This window comes from Schistocerca nitens, chromosome 1, assembly GCF_023898315.1.
Source record: "Schistocerca nitens isolate TAMUIC-IGC-003100 chromosome 1, iqSchNite1.1, whole genome shotgun sequence".
NCBI classification, from domain to species: Eukaryota; Metazoa; Arthropoda; class Insecta; order Orthoptera; family Acrididae; genus Schistocerca; species Schistocerca nitens.
Genome location: NC_064614.1, coordinates 527455583 through 527476516, shown reverse-complemented (window position 1 = coordinate 527476516; position 20934 = coordinate 527455583). Strand labels below are relative to the sequence as shown.

Below are 20934 nucleotides of genomic sequence, written 5' to 3'. Positions count from 1 at the left end.
TCACCAGATAGTCGTACGAGGCATTGCAAATTCCCCACTTTCATGGCAAGTACACCTTCTGGACTCTGCTTACACATTTGCTGAATTCTTTCCACTATGTCATCAGAAGTGTGAGGTCAACCTGGACTACCTTTGTCTCTTAAAATTGGCAACACCAATGATGAATGTTTTTGGGTGTAGGTGGATCACTGCCAAAATGCTGATGAGAAGCACGTTGGACTCTTCGCAAACTGCAGCATACAAAACACCTTCTGTTGAGTGGATGCCATCTTACTTCTCACTGCAACCTGAGACGACGCATTTCCCATGTCCCATTTTCCATGTATTTATTACTGTCCAAAATCAGATCATTCTTTTTGAAACACCTTACATAGTGCAGAGTGCATATATCATATTAATATTACAACTAAGGTATTCACAACATATTTTGAGACACTTCAAAACAATTCCTGCCTTTAGTTGAGTCAAAAGTTTGCAGCCTTTTCAATCAAATATACTATGTATGACATAAAGGTTGACTCAATGCCAAATGACAATATAGATGAGATACATAATCACTATAGGGAATGGTCACTTTAATCCCAGGCTCATCTCCAGAAGCTCTCAGGCCCAAGCTGATACCAGTGTTGTCATAGTTTTGTTGAGTTTTAACACTGTTCATGTGTCATTAATCAAACTCTGTGGGCACTGGCAGGTTAGAGTATCACTTGCAGGGCTGTCACAGACCTTACTAAGACATAAAAGTTTCTGTGTAATCATAATTCCAGCCCAGGTGAAGTAATATCTGAAGTGGTGGGCTGAGAGAATTCAGGCAATGGCTTCAGGCCATGGGACAGGCCCAGCTATTACTGTGCCTGCGTCTTGCTACATGGAATTTGGGGGAATAAACCATAACACACACCTCAGAAATCCAACAGCTTTCGCTATATTTTATTTATTAACAATAAACTGCAGAACTTTAGGATCTGCAGTCCGGTTAGTGGAGTGGCAAGAGGAGATAAATGACCTCAACTGTAATATAGGGAGATTATCATTAGTAAAATAAAATTATATGTACAAATCTGGTCACATGTTTTATTAGAGAGAAACAGAGCACTGAGGAAATTCAATGTCAAATTGTAAACAATATCACAGATATCAAAGGAATCTAATAGAACAGCAACACCTATTTCAAAAATAAATAAAAGATCTACCATGGAAACATGTACCACTTTTCCTTTGTTTTGATGAGTAGGTAGAAGCTGTATGCGAAGATGTACAGATGGTGATAAATGACACAAAAATCCCACTACAGGATTAGGGGCGATTTCAGTGCAAAAGAAGGAAAAAAGCTAAAGAATGCTTCCACAATATTTAACTCAAAGCAGTGCAATTTGTAGAATTAGCTCTTCAGATGATAAATATAAAATTGGACTTGAAGAGAACCAAATGGAATTAAAAATGAAGCTAACTATATACTACGATCTAATAAATTGTACAGGATGTGACAGTCTTAAACCACTATAGTACTCTGAGTTATTTTAAGGCTTGTAAGATGCAGAACAAAGATACTTACGAAGCATGAAAGAAAAAGACTGATTATGCAGGAAATCACAAATGTAGATTATATAAATTAATTTATGAATATGAAGGTATATTGAACTATATCAAACAACATGTTCAGCATGTTGTAAAAGCAGACAAAAGATGTTGCAGATGCAAAGACAGTACAAGAAAAGAAAACTGTCAAATGGAATAAGGCACTTACTAAAGAGACTTTCTGCCAAATAATAGTAAGAACAAGCTAGAATACACTGAACCAAATAAAACTATTCAAAAATATTTCAAGAGGATGTGGAAGTGACAATTCAAATATGAGACAATATTACTGAAACCAATGAAAGTATAGTGAAGACAAAACAGGATTGCATGTTGGGTGGTCAACATTTCTTCAATTAAGTAATTGAGAACAGAGAGAAAATTGTTGAAGCATTCCAAAATTTCTTTGAATGTCTGACTAATCCAGGATATGAATCAGAAACAAAGATAATCAATAATCATAATAAGACATTCTGGAAATAATGCTAGATGGAGTGTATAAGGCATTTGAGCCTTGAGTTGTTGTTTCAATAGAAACAGTTAAAGCTCCAGGCAATGTAATACAAAAGGAACTTGCAAAATCATTTACAGAATGCCTGTACAGTGACAATTCCCAAAATAGGAATAGTGCTGTAATTTTCCAATTACATAATAAAGGATAGGCAGAAGACATTATGAAACTACAGTCCCTACAGCCTTTCCTCCATCGTGTTCAACATATTCATGTAATCTATCAACAACAACATGAAAAAATTTAATCCAGCAAATGAGCAAGCTGACTGTAGATAAGGATATAACAAAATGGACCATTTGTAAGTCACAACTGAAATTACCACTACTTGGGCTTCATCAGTTCTGAGACAGATTTTCATTCAGTTTCAACAAAATCTGCACAAACATCCCTTGATAATAGTAGTATACAGAAGAATACTTATGACAGTGCTGCACAGATTCCATCAGACTTAATCAGGATAGTGAGAAAACCATAACTGAAAGAAAAGTCCAGTCAGTTTCACTGAAACAATAGGCTATTTTCCTACGCTACAAATATAGCTCCGATTACTGTTATTCTTATTGATTATAACATTTAAATAGCATTTATGGTCAATATTATCACAAAATATGTGTTATTTTTATGTAATTAAAGTTCAAAAAACATTAAATATGAAGATTTGGCCACGCGATTGAAAACACACTTATTGGCTGATGCTTTGATGACTTTTCAGAGGCAATGTGTTTAGGACAACTGTGACAAATCACTTCACCAAAGACAGCCAATACCACTACATGGGAAAGCTGAGTTGGGGAAGAAGAAGAAGAAGAAGAAGAAGAAGAAGGGAAGAAGAAGAAGAAAATTGTTGCTTGCAATGACAGAAGCAGTGGACACTGAAAACCCACTAAAGAAACTGGAGATGACAATTCCATTGCAATCCATAGCATTAAACAAGCTCAAAATAATTTTGCATTCAGGATATGTTGAGCTTAATTAGAATTTTGAAGTCACTTAGAAGAATAAATTTTACAACTGACTTAACAAATTTTTAATTTCAGCACCTCATAAAGCTGTACTATCAGACATTTTTGTTTTATTATAAAGACCCTAAGGGCAAGGTTACTGATCAGAAGTTTCATAGTAACTTTAGTACAAGAAATTTTAACACTTCAACAGTATATTTAAGACTTTGCTTCCAGAAACATGATGGAAGAACATGCAGTCTGAATTCAATTACAGAAGTTTTATTAATTTAGATTACAAATTAATTTAAAACAATTTTTGAAGAAACAGATTTTAGCAAAATAAATGTGATTGGCAAAGGATGTAACATTTACAGAAGACACAGCTAAGAAGCAAATTGTGGCTCATAAAATGAACTTTTGGTGTTCTGTAATTGTAAAATAAAAGCAAATGTGACTGACTGAGGACCAGATCAATAAGGATGGTGGTTTCTGGCTGGGTACCACCTGCCATTAGGAAACTTAATGCTCTGTGTAATCATCTTTCAGTGATTTTAACAAAAACAAATAATCAGTCTGATATTGATAAGATGAGCTTAACAGCAGAATGCACTTGGAGCGACAGAGACTTGCAACAGAAGTGCAGGTGCTCAAGTAACACTACTCAATGGTCTTCAAGTACTTTACATCATAAAAGTGCCTGCATGGTATTAAATAGAGAAGCTGAATATTGTTTTGCTAGTGTAAACCTGAAGATAGAGACGCTACAATGACATTTTAGGCAAGTTACAGATATCTTGCAATCCTCTGAAGATTTCATGGAACAAGCTATACTGTAAGGAAAACTTTAAATGCTTATAAACTGTTAATACAAACACATTTTTATTGTTTCAACTGCTAAATCTAACAAAAGAAATGTCTTACTGTATTCCAAATAAAATGAGATGCTGTGGAAACTTACGATTCTCGTAAGATGTTTGTCAGTCTAGGTGGAGCTTCAAGCCAGCCAACTCTCAGTGCTGGAGCCATAATCTTAGAAACACTGCAGTTTGATATAACATGGCCTCCCTCATAACCATCCATTTCAGTATCATAAGCAAACAATCTTTTAGGAGGATACTCTTTACTGCCATAATATAGTAAGTTATATACATCATCACAGGCAATAAGTATGTCCAGTTCTCGTGCCATATGTATTAAGGATTGACTGCAGCCTGCGCAAAAGAAATATACCAGAAAACATAAAACACCATTCTAACTTTTCCTCAAGCTTTGCTTCCCTGTCAGTAATTTATGAACAGACAATCTTCCACTTACGTTGACAAAATCTGTTATAGTTCATTGACAAAATTCTATAACCACTGACACTTCTTGACATAAAAAGCAGCTAGGCAAAACTTCTGACTAACTGTTTGAAAACTGGCACTATTTGTTACAGTTTCAGACTTGTAATTCATGATATGTTTTTATTGAGGAATCGCTTAATACATCTGGAACATTGCTGTCTCAACACTACTCTTCATTCAAGAGTAAACTTTTCAAATATTAATTTAATTGCATAGGTAAAAAATCTACTCACCAAGTGGCAGCAGAACACAGACATAAAAGAAGGTTGTAATCAAGCAAGCTTTCTGAGCCAGTGGCTCCTTCTTCAGGAAGAAGGGTTGAAGGGGAACGAAGAGTCTTTGATGGAAAAGGGATGGATTTTGGGAAAGTCACCCAGAAAGACTCATCCCATGCGGTAAGTCTCCCCAGACCCGTGGTTCTGGGTGACTTTTCTGAAATCTACCCCTTTTCCTAGACCTCTAGTCCTTTTCCTTCACCTCTCTTCCTTCCCTGTCAACCACTGCCTCCAAAAGCTTGCCTCATTAAAACCTTCTTTTATATGTGTGTTCTGCCACCATTTGGAGAGTACATTTCTTATCTGTCCAATAAAATTAGTCTTTCAAAAATTGATTCTTTTCAGTTGTTAGTTTTCCAATACCTGTAAACGTCATATTTATCATTAAAGCCTATCATTTTATTTTTCCCTTTTTTAATAAATCAACAACAACAATTGGAAGAAATATGTTCTAACCTTGTTAAACAGCTTTGGCTTTTTGTTTTATGCTTTCCAAGACACAGAGCCTGAAAAAATTCAAAATCACACAAAATGAAAAAAAATCTTATTTGAAAGATAAAAATGATAATTTTTCATTTTGTTGATGGCAATTAAGTGGGAAACTTTAATATAAATGACCCATAGTTAAAAATAAGAATGTAAAAAGTCAGTTTTAGTTTTTCCGATAAAATTTTCATTTAAACTGGAAGCTTCTAGGTATTCTAACTTTGTCTGCATTCTTATTTTCTGCTAAATTTCTTTATTCTTTATCTGTATGTTAAGTCTGAAATATGTGCTGACTTCTCAGTTGCTTGTTAGCTGTCAAATACACAACAAGTAAGTAACTTGTTTCATGCCAGTTATCTCAGTTTTTCTCAAGGTCTCAAGGATGCAACATGATTGTTGCTTGTTTCAGATACTTTCTTGTCTTGCAGAGCTCTTCTGTTGTGAGTTATTATGATGAGAAATAAATATTTAGTTCTACATTGTATGGAGAAAAATAAGTATTTTGTGAACTGTTTTTAGAAGGTGTCTGTATGGAGAAATAATCAAGGCCAGACTCGGCATGAATGAGCCTACACAGAAACTTCAAGTTTGCATCACTGCAGATGTGTACCAAAACTTAACGTTCTTGCACAACAGTTTTAGATACATAAATCATATATGGAAAGTTGAGATGTTATTGGTTTGCTGAACAGGGAGTTCATATCCCTGATACAAACTTGAAAGTATAGAGTCGTTATTATACAGTGTGCCAGCCAGTCAAAAATATTTTAGAGACTTTGTCACTTTTTTTTTTTTAATTTCATACTATTGTTTCCCATTAGGACTATCAAACACACTCCAAGCACCAGTCTCTACAGTGTCTATATGCCAAGAACTGTGCAAAGCTGCCACTGTGCCACATATTTTGTTAGTTGCTGAAGTTTTAGAATCATGTCACCCTTCCAGCCTTCTGCTGAACACGCTGCATACCCATGCTACTGACTAGCCAATGGGGAGACATGAGAGGGAGTTATGTATATGATCACTGGGTGGTCGTGGAGAGCAAAGCACAGAGGTGACACTCTCTTAGTATCCAGCTTTCAAGTAGAACAGATGACACTCTTAGGAGATAGAGCCTCCGGCTCTGTGTTCCATGGCCGGTCTCCACCAGAACTTGATGTAAAACGCCATATCTCCATCTTCGTATTCAATTGTATTTTGGTTCAAATCTCCTACACTGGCCTCCAGCCTGTAATCTCCTCCCAAAATAGCCATTCTGGACACCCACTCCCATGTCTGACACCTCAGTGTCTCATACATTACAATGCTCATTTAGTCTGGAAAGCTATAAAAGTCCATTATGCATATATATCATGGATCTGCTACTGCTGCACTTGCATTAATTGTGGCAGCAGCTTCAGGATGTGTAATTTACTAGGAAAAGGGTAACATGTGAGACTAGCAGCTAGAAAGTGAGTAATGGAAAGGTCTGCAATGGACCCATATGAAATTTATAGCTCCTTCTGATTTTTTGTGGAACTTGTGGGTGGAGATAATACAACCATTGTATATGTCCAAAGCAGGAGATGAGACGACCCCACTCTATTTATGAAATGTGTGTGAAACCTAAACAGACTACACCTTGAAACTTCTAACAGGCTCTGAAAAAACCACTGTCTTTCTTTAAGGAAAAGGGACCTGTGTAACCTACAAAGGACTACTGTATGTCTCGTTGTACCAGTCTCAAATATCTTTTCAGTTTTCCTCCATTGGCCTTTACATTACCTTGCCCTCTCTAACTAGCGATGTAAGAAAATGCTAGAATAGAATCACATTGGTAGTATGTGTATCCATTTTTCTCTACATTTACATACTTATTCTACAAGGCATCATGTGTTGCATGGCAGAGGTCACCTTGCATCACTATTAGTCATTACCTTTCTTTTTCCATTTGCAAACAGAGTGAGGCAACAATGACTGTCTAAAAGCCTTTGTAAGAGCCCTAATTTCTAACATTTTATCTTCATGGTCTTTACTTGAAATGCACACTGGAAGCAGCAGCATCGTTCTGCAGCCAGCCTTGGCCTCTGAATTTCTGCAATATTGCCTTATGAAAAGAGCATCTTCTCTCCAGGAATTTTCTTTTGAGTTCATGAAGCATCTCCGTTATGCTTGCATGCTGCTTGAAACAACTGTTAACAAATCTAGCAGTACACCTCTGAATTGATTTGATATCTTTCTTTAATCTGACCTGGTGCAGATCTCAAATACTCCAGCAGTACTCAATAATGGGCCACACTGGTGTTCTGTATGCCAACTCCTTTATGGATGAGCTACATTTTCCCAAAATTCTCCAAATAAAGTCAAGTCAAGTATTTGCCCTCCCTACTACCAACGTGATGTGCTCACCCCATTTCATACCACATTGCAACATAACGCCTAGATATTTAAGTGATGTGACTGTGTCAAACAGCATCCTGCTAATGCTATATTTGAACGTTATAGGATTGTTTTTCCCCCTCATCCACATTAACTTACTTTTTTCTACATTTACAGGGAGCTACCATTCATCACACCAATTAGAAATACTGTGTCATATTGTAAAAACCTAAAATCACTCAATGACAGCACCTTCCCATACATCAGCAAACAGCTATAAATTACTGCTCACCCTGTCCGTCAGATCTTTTATGTATATAGAGAATAAGAGCAAGTCCTATGACACTTACCTGGGGCACTCCTGATGATTCCTTGTCTCTAATGAGTACTCACCACTGAGGGCATTGTACTGGATTTTGTAACTTAAAAAGTCTTCGAGCCACTCTCGTATCTTAGAACCCAAACTGTATGCTCGGACCTTCGCCAACAGCGAACACGGCCAAGTTTCACACAAGCAACGCTTCCTGAATTCACGTTGATTTGTGAACAGAAGATTTCTGTCTCAAGGAAATGCATTATATTTGAACTCAGGATGTGTTCGAGAATTCTGTAGCAAACTGAGGTTAAGGATATTTGTCTATTATAATGTGGGTCCATTCTTTTACCTTTCTTATATGCAGGAGTTATCTGACCATTTTTCCATTCACTTAGAATTTTTTGCTGTGTGAGATATTCATGATAAGTAAGGGGCCAGTGTCGCAGAGCTCTCTGCAAAACCTGACAGGGACTCCATCTGGACCTGTTTTCAACTCTTTCAGTTGCTTCTCTATGCCACGGATGCCCGTATCTAGATCCATCCTCTATGTGAGAATCTGTATGGCAATGAAACAATGGTACGTCAGTACAATCCTCTTGCATGAATGATTTCTTAAATGTGAAATTTTAACTTCACCTTTCTTTTTGCTGTCTTCTGTTGCCACCACAGACTGGTCAACAAGCAACTGGATAGAAGCCTTAAACCTGCCTACTGATTTTATGTGTGCCCAGAATCTTATTGGGTTCTCAGCAAGATCTTTCACTAAGGTACGATGGTACCTATCAACATTTGTGCATTCTTTTTGAACCAAGAGTGCAATAGTGTCCATCTTGTCAGTATTTTCTGAATCTGAGTATTAAATCACAAAGGATCCTTTCCATCCTTAATTCATTTACTTGTCATACAGTATGTCTTCAGAGTGTGATGTACAATCAGTTTAAACTGATCATATTGGAGCTAACTGATGTCAATTCGTGTCTAAGTGAGATGCTAATAACTGCTTATCTGCTTTCTCTGGCATAAATACTCTCTTAGCCATCTTGACATATTTTTTAATTTTTTAGTACCTATCATCACTATGATTACATCCTGATAACTAATCCTTGTCTCTATACTAACACTGTCAATAGTGTCAGGCTGTTTGCAGCCACAACGTCTGTGTATGTGTGATCCAACTAGTTGTTCAAGACAGTTTTTGGAAGATGTGTACAAAAGTAATTCACAAGACTGTCTTTCCATATCATCTAAAGTAAATCCATAGACATGCCTGTCTATACTCTCTAACCAGCAACTAATACTGCATGATCTGGGTATTATCACACTATTGAGCATAAACTTTTCTCGAATAATTCTACAACTTATGGTGGAATCAGGTGGCAGGTAAACACATCCGATAATTAACTTGAGCTCATCTAGGCCTGTTACTGGTGTCCAGATAATTTCAAAGTCCAATTCAATTTCAAACTCAATGCATACAATATCTTTGGTGACAGCTACAACACTCCTCCTCTTATAATGTCTAACCTGTCTTTCCAATGTAAGTTCCATACCTTGCTACATATTTCAGAGTTTTCCACTTCAGGTTTTGCCAGCTCTCATTTCCAAAAATAATTTGAGTGCGACAAATTTCCTGGAGGGCAGTACACTCTGGAACTTTGTTATGAATACTTTGTCAATTTACTGTTAGAATTTTAACAGTCTAAGTGTCTCTGCCCAAAAAGCCTCCATGCGCACCCCACAAGTACTCCGCTACCCAAGTAGCTGCTTCTTTTGTGTTGTGCACCCCTGACCTATCATCTACACCCCATAACGCAGGTCCAGAAATATGCACAAAATCAACAGAGAACTGGTTGAGAGCCTCCACTCAGCCCCAAACCAGAGGACTCCAATTGACTCTGGGTACAATACTACGAAATAAAAGCTCTGCTTGCACCTAGAACCCCGTGAATGAGACCAGCAGTCTTAACCACTTCTGCCAGCCAACCATAGAAACAGAATATGTCCTCAGAACCCTAGTGATAGGTGTCACTGGTACTGACATGAGCAACAACTTGCAAACTACTGTAACCTCCAAACTCAGTAGCCACAGGCAAGGCCTCCTCCATATCTCGGATGAAGCTCCCAGCTCCATCTCCCTTGGCTGACATACTGAGTGAACATTGGAATTCTTTACGGTCCTTGACACTCTTTCCCTAAGAGGGCTCACAACGTACCGAACACTGGAGCTCCTGATAACTAGTAAACCTCTCCTCCCATGTGCCTGCTCTTTTTCCTAAAATTATTCCAACAAACCGAAGTCGAACATTTGCCTTTCCTACTACAATCCTTACATGCTTATTCCATTTTATATTGCTTTGCAACATTATATCTAGTTATTTAATCGATGCGACTGTCAAGCGGCACAACACTAATTCTGTATTTGATCAATACAAGATTGGTTTTCCTACTCATCTACATTAACGTATATTTTCTCACATTTGGAGAATGCTGCCACTCTTCACACCAGGTAGAAATTCTGTCTAGATCATCCTGTATCTCCCAACAGTTACATTCAACGACTTAACTTTCCCCATACACTACAATGTCATCAGCAGTCACATACTGTTGCTCATCCTGTCCATAAGATTCCTCCTCTATGGCAAAGGCTGGCCAAATGACCCAGTGCAACAGCAAGTGACGGTTTCTTCACAAATGTTGAACTGGAGATCTACCTCGGTGAGGGGTGTCATTACTGGCATTCATTTTGGGCTGCTTCACAGCATACTGCTATTTTGAGGAGTTCATGCAAGCAGTTGACCAGTTATTTTTGCCTTGGTCCCTGCATCATTGTGCCATAAAGGCAATTCTGAGTCTTACACAGCTACCATATTGCATAAGGCAGGCATTATCATATAATGAATCAAGTTCCCTAACCACTCTCTGGTAGAAAATGAACATGATCAAACTTTATTTGCTCTGCAGAAGTTACTTCAGACTGTGAAGGATTTAGTGAAAACTGACATCAGCCACAAAAGCCTAAAAACTTACACTTGGCAAGCTGTTTAAAGCTGGAGGAGTGAGCAATATCTACCGAGAACAATGAGTATGTAGTTTCTGCAATAAATACTGTGGCTTAATCATTTAACATGTAATAATTTTGTAGAATACTGGCTTATTGTTGTTACAACAAGTACGAAATTTCAAATATAAAGAATGTTAAGAATGAAAATGGGAACTGTCTTAGAGATTAAAATGCAAATTAAGAGAAAACAACATGTGAAACAACTGTGCAGAATTTATCATCTTATCTCACAGTCTAAGATTTAATGCTCCTTATCACTTCAAATACACTTGGCACTCAAATGATACAAAAAATTAGAAAACTTTTACATACCTTCCAACATAGTTATGCCAGTAGGATTGTGAAATACAGGGATAGTGTAGAACACAGCCCAGAATGGTCTTTGCTCATCTGTCATCCATTTCCCTTTACTTTTTTCTTCAAGAGCAATTTTCTTAAATGCCTCTGTATCAACACCATCGTTGTTGAAAGGAACTTTAACAATTCAAGTTAAATGTCGTATGACTTTCAGGAAAGAAACTGTAAGAAAATTACTATGTCATTATGAATAACAGATATTAACATTACACGTAATAGCATATGAATATTTCTGCAATAGGTTTCAGTTTACAACATTACGATACTAATACTACACACACACACACACACACACACACACACACACACACACACACACACACACACACACACACAAACAATCTCTGAATGATAGTTGTGAGATGCAGTGCAGCTCTCAGAACGGCCACACATCATCTCCACAGCCTTTATCATTTCTTTCTGTCTAATGCATTAGCTCATTATTTGGTGTTGACACTCACCATTACTGTATTATCCAAGATTTCCAGATTTGTGACCAGTCATGCTGCCTTTCTGTTTATACGTTCAATATCCCCATTCGACCTATATGTTATGCGTCCCACACACTTGAGCAGTATTCTAAGATGGGATACCCAAGTATTTTGTCAGTAGACTCCTTCGTAGACCAACTACAGTGTCCTGCCAAAGAATTGAAATCTGCCATCTGCCATCTGCCTATGTCATCATTCCATCCATCAGGTCCAAAAATCTTTCTACATATTTCTTTTCAAATGATAGTAACATTTCGTAATCATTATAGCTTCAAATCTATGTAATTATGCTGTCATTATAGTATTTATGGATTAAAATGAATTTTGAAGTTTTGTTGAGCATTCTTTTCTTAGGATTTTGGTACACAGTAAAGTGTTCTCTTGGTTCACCGAGTACTCTGTCTTCTCCTCATTAGTACATAGTTCTGTTTCCTTGACAATTTTACATCATTCTGTTTCTCTTATCCTTGAACTTCTTATCAACTTTATATCATCTGCATAGATGGTGTCTAGTAACAGTTTTATATTCTGCAGTTTGATTCCCTTGGGGGTCAGGTTTCACAAATATTATACCTATCTTCTCTAAAATAAGGTTATATTGAGTCTCCTTGACTTAGTCCAGTGTAAAACTTACCACTTTTTCTAGCAGTGTCTTTATGTAGCATAGAGTTTCTTCCATACATATATTAACTAATCTCAATAATTTTCAAAGTATTTCATGATGTGTCATGATGTTTAAAAGTGCCTGTCAGTGTATTCTGTCATAGCCATATTGGGGGGGGGGGGGGGGGGGAATAACAATGTGTGGACATATGTATCAAATTCCTGAGCCTTTTGAGTTTTTTTGGCAGGCTGTAGAATGATCCATTGTGGAATCAGTTTTGCATAAGCCACGCTGGTAATCCCCAATCAGTTCTTCCATTTTGGGCACAAGGCTGCTTATAAAGCATATCAATAAGATTTTAGAAGTAACACCAAGTAATTCAATTACTCTAGTGTTATCACATACAAGAGAATCATTGTTTTAAAATATGGGATAAATTACAGTGGTTTTCCAATCTGTAGGAGATTTCTCTCAAGTTTTTATATATCTGCTTGATCCCATGGTGCTTGAAATTATAACCTGCTTCATATAGTTTGTTATGGTATTTCCTTTTACACTACCTTAAAGCTCATTGTACTTCCTTGCAGATTTTATCATATCTTTCATGTCTTGGAGCCATGCTTCTTTTGTATTTCTTTTTTCCAGCATTTTTTAGTTTGTTAATACACTCTTTTTTTCTACTTCTTTGCAACACTTTGTGAATACTGATTGTGCATGGTCTACATTTGTACAGTCATTGTTGTTGCAGTATTTTTATGTTCCAAGAAAGTAATGATTCAATTTTCTTTTCAGTATTTTATTTCACCTGCAGAACATTTTCACTCTAAATATGGACCTGTTCCATTTTTCATATGTGTAGGACTGTCTGACTAGTGCATCCTGTAAGAAAATGTCCTTACATTGTGGTTCTCTTTTGTGCATTAATGCAATGTGAAACTTTTGTAAGTAATATTTCTGCAACAAAATTCTCAACTGCATAGCAAAAAGGTTGATAAACTCCAGCCATAAAAACAGTACAAATTACAGATTACCTACGAAAAAATGAATGTTGGTTGATAAAAACAAGTTAAATATGTATATTATGCACTAGAATGTTAATGGTATAAATGCTGTGTTTTCAAACAAGAGTTATAAGGTAATGATTTTTAAATTATTCTTTCAAGAATAAACATGTAAGTTATTTGTCTCAATGAATGTTGATTTGCAGAGGAAAAATTACAGGTGACTAAAATTACTAGGAAAATTCAAAACTCCAATGTAGTGAACAGATTTTGTACATAAAACAAATCACACAGAGCTTCAGACATACTTCTTTACTCAAATATAAATTACAACATGGGAAATGACAGAGTGTTTATATTTGAGAGACTGTGCAGAGTTAACCCTTACAATACCAAGGTCGGGGGAGGGAGGGATTTACTTTATGTCTACCTTTTGTGACTATTGTAATCTAGTCACTTACTTTATATTTTAAAATAATGAAAAAATATGTTAAACTTATTCTAAAAATTTAAGTCTCAGTAGCAGATGTCACTTTTCCCACTGAATGTCATAATCAATATTTCTAAGTTCATCAGCAGCTCTTTAAAAGGCATGTTGACAGTAAAAGTCAACAACAACGAACAAAATTCGCATTTAAAAATTTTTATTGGTGGTGCTCATAAAATCAATAGTACTTGTTACTGAAAGGGCGTTGATACTGCCAAGTGTGTGCTAAAAGGTATTTTCAGGTTCCTGACCCTATATTCACTCCAGTACCTCTTAAAAAGAATGCTGTAAATATAATTAAAACAACAATTAACAAATTTTATTTATTTATTTATTTATTTATTTTGGAAGGTGAGCATAAGGAATCTCCCCACTTCCCCTGGTAATGTATGTTATGGAAAATTCCTTGGTATTGTTAGGGTTAAAAGATTTAAATATTACAGCAGATTTGATTTACAAACTCTGCTTGAAAACCTCAGTAAAGAAAAGAGGAAAAGCCTGCTACAGCAGCTGATTTCTGTAAAAAAAGTGGGAGAGATATATGGAAATTCATTGATTTAATACAGTATATAACTTCACTCTTAATTACTTTTGAACTACCAAGCAAAGAAATTTAATGTAAGAAAAATGCAACTTTAATCAAGGAACTGTTCATCTTCAGTAACAAGTGAGGTCAAATGGTCTTCTGAATATAAGAATTTCTAGTGTCACGATACTCAATAAACTACAGGGTGATTCAAAAAGAATACCACAACTTTAAAAATGTGTATTTAATGAAAGAAACATAATATAACCTTCTGTTATACATCATTACAAAGAGTATTTAAAAAGGTTTTTTTTCACTCAAAAACAAGTTCAGAGATGTTCAATATGGCCCCCTCCAGACACACGAGCAATATCAACCCGATACTCCAACTCGTTCCACACTCTCTGTAGCACATCAGGCGTAACAGTTTGGATAGCTGCTGTTATTTCTCGTTTGAAATCATCAATGGTGGCTGGGAGAGGTGGCCGAAACACCATATCCTTAACATACCCCCATAAGAAAAAATCGCAGGGGGTAAGATCGGGGCTTCTTGGAGTCCAGTGATGAAGTGCTCTGTCACGGGCTGCCTGGCGGCCGATCCATAGCCTCGGGTAGTTGACGTTCAGGTAGTTACGGACAGATAAGTGCCAATGTGGTGGCGCTCCATCCTGCTGAAATATGAATTGTTGTGCTTCTTGTTCGAGCTGAGGGAACAGCCAATTCTCTAACATCTCCAGATACTGTAGTCCAGTTACAGTAGTACCTTCGAAGAAAAAGGGACCAAAAACTTTATTGGCTGAAATGGCACAGAAAACGTTCACCTTAGGCGAGTCACGTTCATACTGAGTTGTTTCCCGCGGATTCTCAGTGCCCCATATACAGACATTGTGACGGTTGACTTTCCCGTTAGTGTGGAAAGTTGCTTCATCACTAAACACAATCTTTGAAACGAAAGATTCATCTGTTTCCATTTGAGCAAGGATAAAATCACAGAAATCGATTCTTTTAATCTTATCAGCTGCAGACAGTGTTTGAACCAATTTCAGACGATAAGGTTTCATAACTAACATTTTTCGTAGGACTCTCCATACAGTTGATTGTGGAATTTGCAGCTCTCTGCTAGCTCTGCGAGTTGATTTTCCTGGGCTGCGAACAAATGCTTGCTGGATGCGTGCTACATTTTCATCACTCGTTCTCGGCCGTCCAGAACTTTTCCCTTTGCACAAACACCCATTCTCTGTAAACTGTTTACACCAACGTTTAATACACCACCTATCAGGAGGTTTAACACCATACTTCGTTCGAAATGCAAGCTGAACAACTGTCGTCGATTCACTTCTGCCGTACTCAATAACACAAAAAGCTTTCTGTTGAGCGGTCGACATCTTAGCATCAACTGACGCTGACGCCTAGTCAACAGCTCCTCAAGCGAACAAATGTACAACTAAATGAAACTTTATAGCTCCCTTAATTCGCCGACAGATAGTGCTTAGCTCTGCCTTTTGTGGTTGCAGAGTTTTAAATTCTTAAAGTTGTGGTATTCTTTTTGAATCACCCTGTATAATGTAATAACAATAACAGCAACATAAAGATACAAGGCCAGGCACTCAGTCACTCAGAATATACAAGGACCATCTAGCACAGGCAAAATCATACTTTCCAATCCAATCACATGCAGTTCTACCAGAAACTGAATCAGCAAGCTGCAAGAAAAGTTGAAAACCCAGAGAAAATGCAACAACCAAGTTCTGGAAAGATCACTGGAAAACTGAAAAAGACTACAAGAAAACTGCTGGGTGGATAAAGGACTTTGAAAATAAATTTTCTAAGAAAATGCAACAGCTGGAGGTAACACCTGAAATGATTGAGGAAAGAGTGAGGGAAGTCAAGAACTGGGCATCCCTTGCCAATGATTAATGGCACAGCTCCTGGTTCAAATACCTGGCCAGTCTGTGTGTGAAAATGACTGATCTGTAATACAGTGCTGACAATACAAAACTTCAGTGAATGGCTAACTGGCAAAATGTTTTAAATACAGAAGGACTCAGATAAGGGGATAATACACTGTTGACTATCATGTTCAAGTTGCTGACAGACATCATAGCCAACAGAAGTCAGGACTTTCTTGAACAATATAACATCATACCAATATAACAAAGAGATAACAAATGAAGCAGCAGGGGAAAAGAAGACCAGCTCCTGGTCAATAAAATGATTGTGTGAAATTGCAAAAACTGGAAAACAAATCTGTATATGATGTGGACTGACTGCAAAAAAGATTGACTCACTGTCATACAGTTGGATCATAAGGATCATAAGGGGGGGGGGGGGGGGCAGCAAAATCATCAGAATCAATTTACAGAAAATGTAATGGAACACTGGAAAACAGAATAATTTGTTAAAAAAGAGTTACAGACTAGCTAACATCAAGAAACACACTCATTTTCACCACTGCTGTTCATTTCCTTCATTCTACTGTCAACCATCTTCAGAAAAAAATCCTAGGCTCTTAAAGAGCAAAAAATTCTCAGATGACATCCCATCTACTGCACAAGAATGATGAAGCACTATAGAAAATTTGACACTGAAATCTAGTTTGAATCTTCAGCAATGAAAGAGAAGCCATCAAACTGTATAATGGACAAACCAGAAAGTCCCTTTAGCCATAAGTCTGCGAATACCTATACCTAGCCATTTTGCAGATGGGCAACAGCAAGTACAGGCATGTAAAAAAGTGGCCAGCAAAGAGTACACCCAAAGGATTTGAACAAATTTGTAAGGCAAACTGAATGATGACAATAATATCAAGGCAATAAATACATGGGTCATACCCAACATTGCAGGCATTGTGAACTGGACACAAGCAGAGGTGAATAATTCAGACAGGAAAATATGAAAATCACGACCATTCACCATGCACTCCACTTTCACAGTGATGTTGACAGACTGTTCTTTTCCAGAGAAGCAGGAAGTAGAGGATTCCTGCAAGTGAGGTACACAGTGGATAAGAGACTTTTGCATTGGCAGACTAAGGAAAGATAGCAAATAATCAGCTCTGATTGACATCAACAACAGAAAGCTTCTGGAGGTGTAGAAAACCAAGAATCAATACGAACAATGTACTCCAATACCGAACTGACAGTGTATGCAATAAAGCATTGTGTGGATAACACTGAAGGCAAAATAGATAAAGAGAAGTTCTGGTCTTGGCTGACCAACAGAACCTTAAAAAAGGAAACTGAAGGCCTAATTTTTGCTGTATAGGAAAAAGCCATCACAACTGATGCTATCAAAGCCAGAATCGAGAAATCAGCAAAATCCCAGAGTACAGACTCTGAATAGAAGCTGACAAAACAACTGACCATATCTTGATGTGTTGTAAGAAGATCACTCAGACCGATTGCAAGCAGGGATGCAAAGATATGGCTCGAAAGATCCACTGGAACTTATACCAAAATTACCACCTGTGGATGGCAAGGAATTGGTGGATCACCAGCCAGAAAAGATTGTCGAAAACTAATATACTAAATTACTGTGGGACTTCTGACTTAAATTGATCGAATGCTGCGAATGCACCACAAATAACAATTGTGGAATAAAGAAAGTGTGGCTCAATGACATTGTCATCCTAGTGATAGCAGAATCAAAGAGAAACAACTAGAAAAACTTACCAGGTACAAGGACTTGAAAATCTAACCGCAGTGACTCTCGTGAAAATGAGTTAAAGTTGTCCTAGTGGTTCTTTCACACCATATGCAGTGCCAAAACATCTTAGAAGGCACATAAAAACCATTAGCATTGATAAAATATCCATCTGCCCACTACAAAAAGCCATTTTACTGGGATCTGCATGAAATACCGGCCCTAGACACTTAAGTGATAAAATACAAAACACAGCATATTGAACTAATTTTCTGTGTTTACTGTTGTTGTTGCTTGGACATCTTCGAATGTCAAATGTTTAAGGTGTGAAGGTAGCAAAACAATTTAGCAAATAACAGAATCATTTTAAAACAAAGGCAGTGCGGTCTGTTCCTAAATCAGAATTGAGCACACAGTTTACAATAATGAAATTTTTAAGAATAAACTTGACGATAAAAGTATTGCAGACACACAAAAAAAAAGAACCTGAGTTCTTCAATTATTTTTGCACAAAGTCCTACTTCAAAGTAAGTGCTCTGGACTAAATATATCTTTTGGACTTGAGCAAGAACCTGAGTGCCTCACACAGTTTTAAAGAGTATAAAACAGGATACCATAAACGTCAAATCACTAAGATGACATTTGCTGGGTGGGGTGGATGGGATACGCACTAAAGGACATTGAAGCCATGTGTAACACGGACAACCCCTCCCCAGTGAACTTTAATAATCAAGCATTCTTTCCAAACAGAGATGCTTTCCCATTGTGTTAAAGTATGCAGAAGTGAAACATCTGTTTGGGAAATGATAAAGGATGGACATGATAAACTACCATTCTGTATCCATTATTTCACTCTTATTGGAAGTATCTGAGAAACAGCTGCAATCAAGATGACAAATTTTACTGCAAAGTATACTACTACTACTATTATTTCTTTCCTTTCTCAGACGTTATGTCTGGTTAATAATGGAGAGTGACACTGACCTTCATCAAGCCTGACTTCCTTCTAACTGTACGGTATATGTTACATTGCGTTTAGGAACTTTCGTGTAATTGAACATGTATCAATAATTACATATTTCTGTAGTTGTATATATAAGTTTGGATGTAGCTGTATTGCGTTGATGTACTGGTGGATATTGTGTGGTATTACTCCTGTAGTTGATAGTATAATTGGTATAATGTCAACTTTATCCTGATGCCACATGTCCTTGACTTCCTCAGCCAGTTGGATGTATTTTTCAATTTATATTTGTTGTACTGGGTATGGATATTTCGATTAGTTGTGTTAATTTCTTCTTTTTATTGGTGAGTATGATGTCAGGTTTGTTATGTGGTGGTGTTTTATCTGTTATAATGGTTCTGTTCCAGTATAATTTGTATTCATCATTCTCCAGTACATTTTGTGGTGCATACTTGTATGTGGGAACATGTTGTTTTATAAGTTTATGTTGTAAGGCAAGCTGTTGATGTATTATTTTTGCTACATTGTCATGTCTTCTGGGGTATTCTGTATTTGCTAGTATTGTACATCCACTTGTGATGTGATCTACTGTTTCTATTTGTTGTTTGCAAAGTCTGCATTTATCTGTTGTGGTATTGGGATCTTTAATAATATGCTTACTGTAATATCTGGTGTTTATTGTTTGATCCTGTATTGCAATCATGAATCCTTCAGTCTCACTGTATATATTGCCTTTTCTTAGCCATGTGTTGGATGCGTCTTGATTGATGTGTGGCTGTGTTAGATGATACGGGTGCTTGCCATGTAGTGTTTTCTTTTTCCAATTTACTTTCTTCGTATCTGTTGATGTTATGTGATCTAAAGGGTTGTAGATGTGATTATGAAATTGCAGTGGTGTAGCTGATGTATTTATATGAGTGATTGCTTTGTGTATTTTGCTAGTTTCTGCTCGTTCTATAAAGGATTTTCTTAAATTGTCTACCTGTCCATAATGTAGGTTTTTTTATGTCGATAAATCCCCTTCCTCCTTCCTTTCTGCTTAATGTGAATCTTTCTGTTGCTGAATGTATGTGATGTATTCTGTATTTGTGGCATTGTGATCGTGTAAGTGTATTGAGTGCTTCTAGGTCTGTGTTACTCCATTTCACTACTCCAAATGAGTAGGTCAATATTGGTATAGCATAAGTATTTATAGCTTTTGTCTTGTTTCTTGCTGTCAATTCTGTTTTCAGTATTTTTATTAGTCTTTGTCTATATTTTTCTTTTAGTTCTTCTTTAATATTTGTATTATCCATTCCTATTTTTTGTCTGTATCCTAGATATTTATAGGCATCTGTTTTTTCCATCGCTTCTATGCAGTTGCTGTGGTTATCCAATACGTAATCTTCTTGTTTAGTGTGTTTTCCCTTGACTATGCTATTTTTCTTACATTTGTCTGTTCCAAAAGCCATATTTATATCATTGCTGAATACTTCTGTTATCTTTAGTAATTGGTTGAGTTGTTGATTTGTTGCTGCCAGTAGTTTTAGATCATCCATGTATAGCAGATGTGTGATTTTGTGTGGGTATGTTCCAGTAATATTGTATCCATAATTTGTATTATTTAGCATGTTGGATAGTGGGTTCAGAGCAAGGCAGAACCAGAAAGGACTTAATGAGTCTCCTTGGTATATTCCACGCTTAATCTGTATTGGCTGTGATGTGATATTATTTGAATTTGTTTGGATATTAAGTGTGGTTTTCCAATTTTTCATTACTATGTTTAGGAACTGTATCAATTTAAGATCTACTTTTTATATTTCCAATATTTGTAGTAACCATGAGTGGGGTACACTATCAAAAGCTTTTTGGTAATCAATGTATGCATAGTGTAGCGACCTTTGTTTAGTTTTAGCTTGATATGTCACCTCTGCATCTATTATCAGTTGCTCTTTACATCCTCGTGCTCCTTTGCAACAGCCTTTTTGTTCTTCATTTATAATTTTGT

The 20934-nt window shown here is 36.8% G+C and overlaps 1 protein-coding gene across 1 annotated transcript in view; it reads right to left on the bottom strand.

Moving 5' to 3' along the window:
• Window positions 1-20934, bottom strand: part of LOC126253407 (2-aminoadipate transaminase) — a 66705-nt gene that overhangs the window by 11968 nt on the left and 33803 nt on the right. Inside the window, exons 4-5 of the mRNA XM_049954715.1 lie at window positions 11188-11349; window positions 3995-4247 (exon numbers count right to left, since the gene is read on the bottom strand). Coding sequence (XP_049810672.1) covers window positions 3995-4247; window positions 11188-11349 — 415 coding nt within the window. The remainder of the gene's footprint in view (window positions 1-3994; window positions 4248-11187; window positions 11350-20934) is intronic.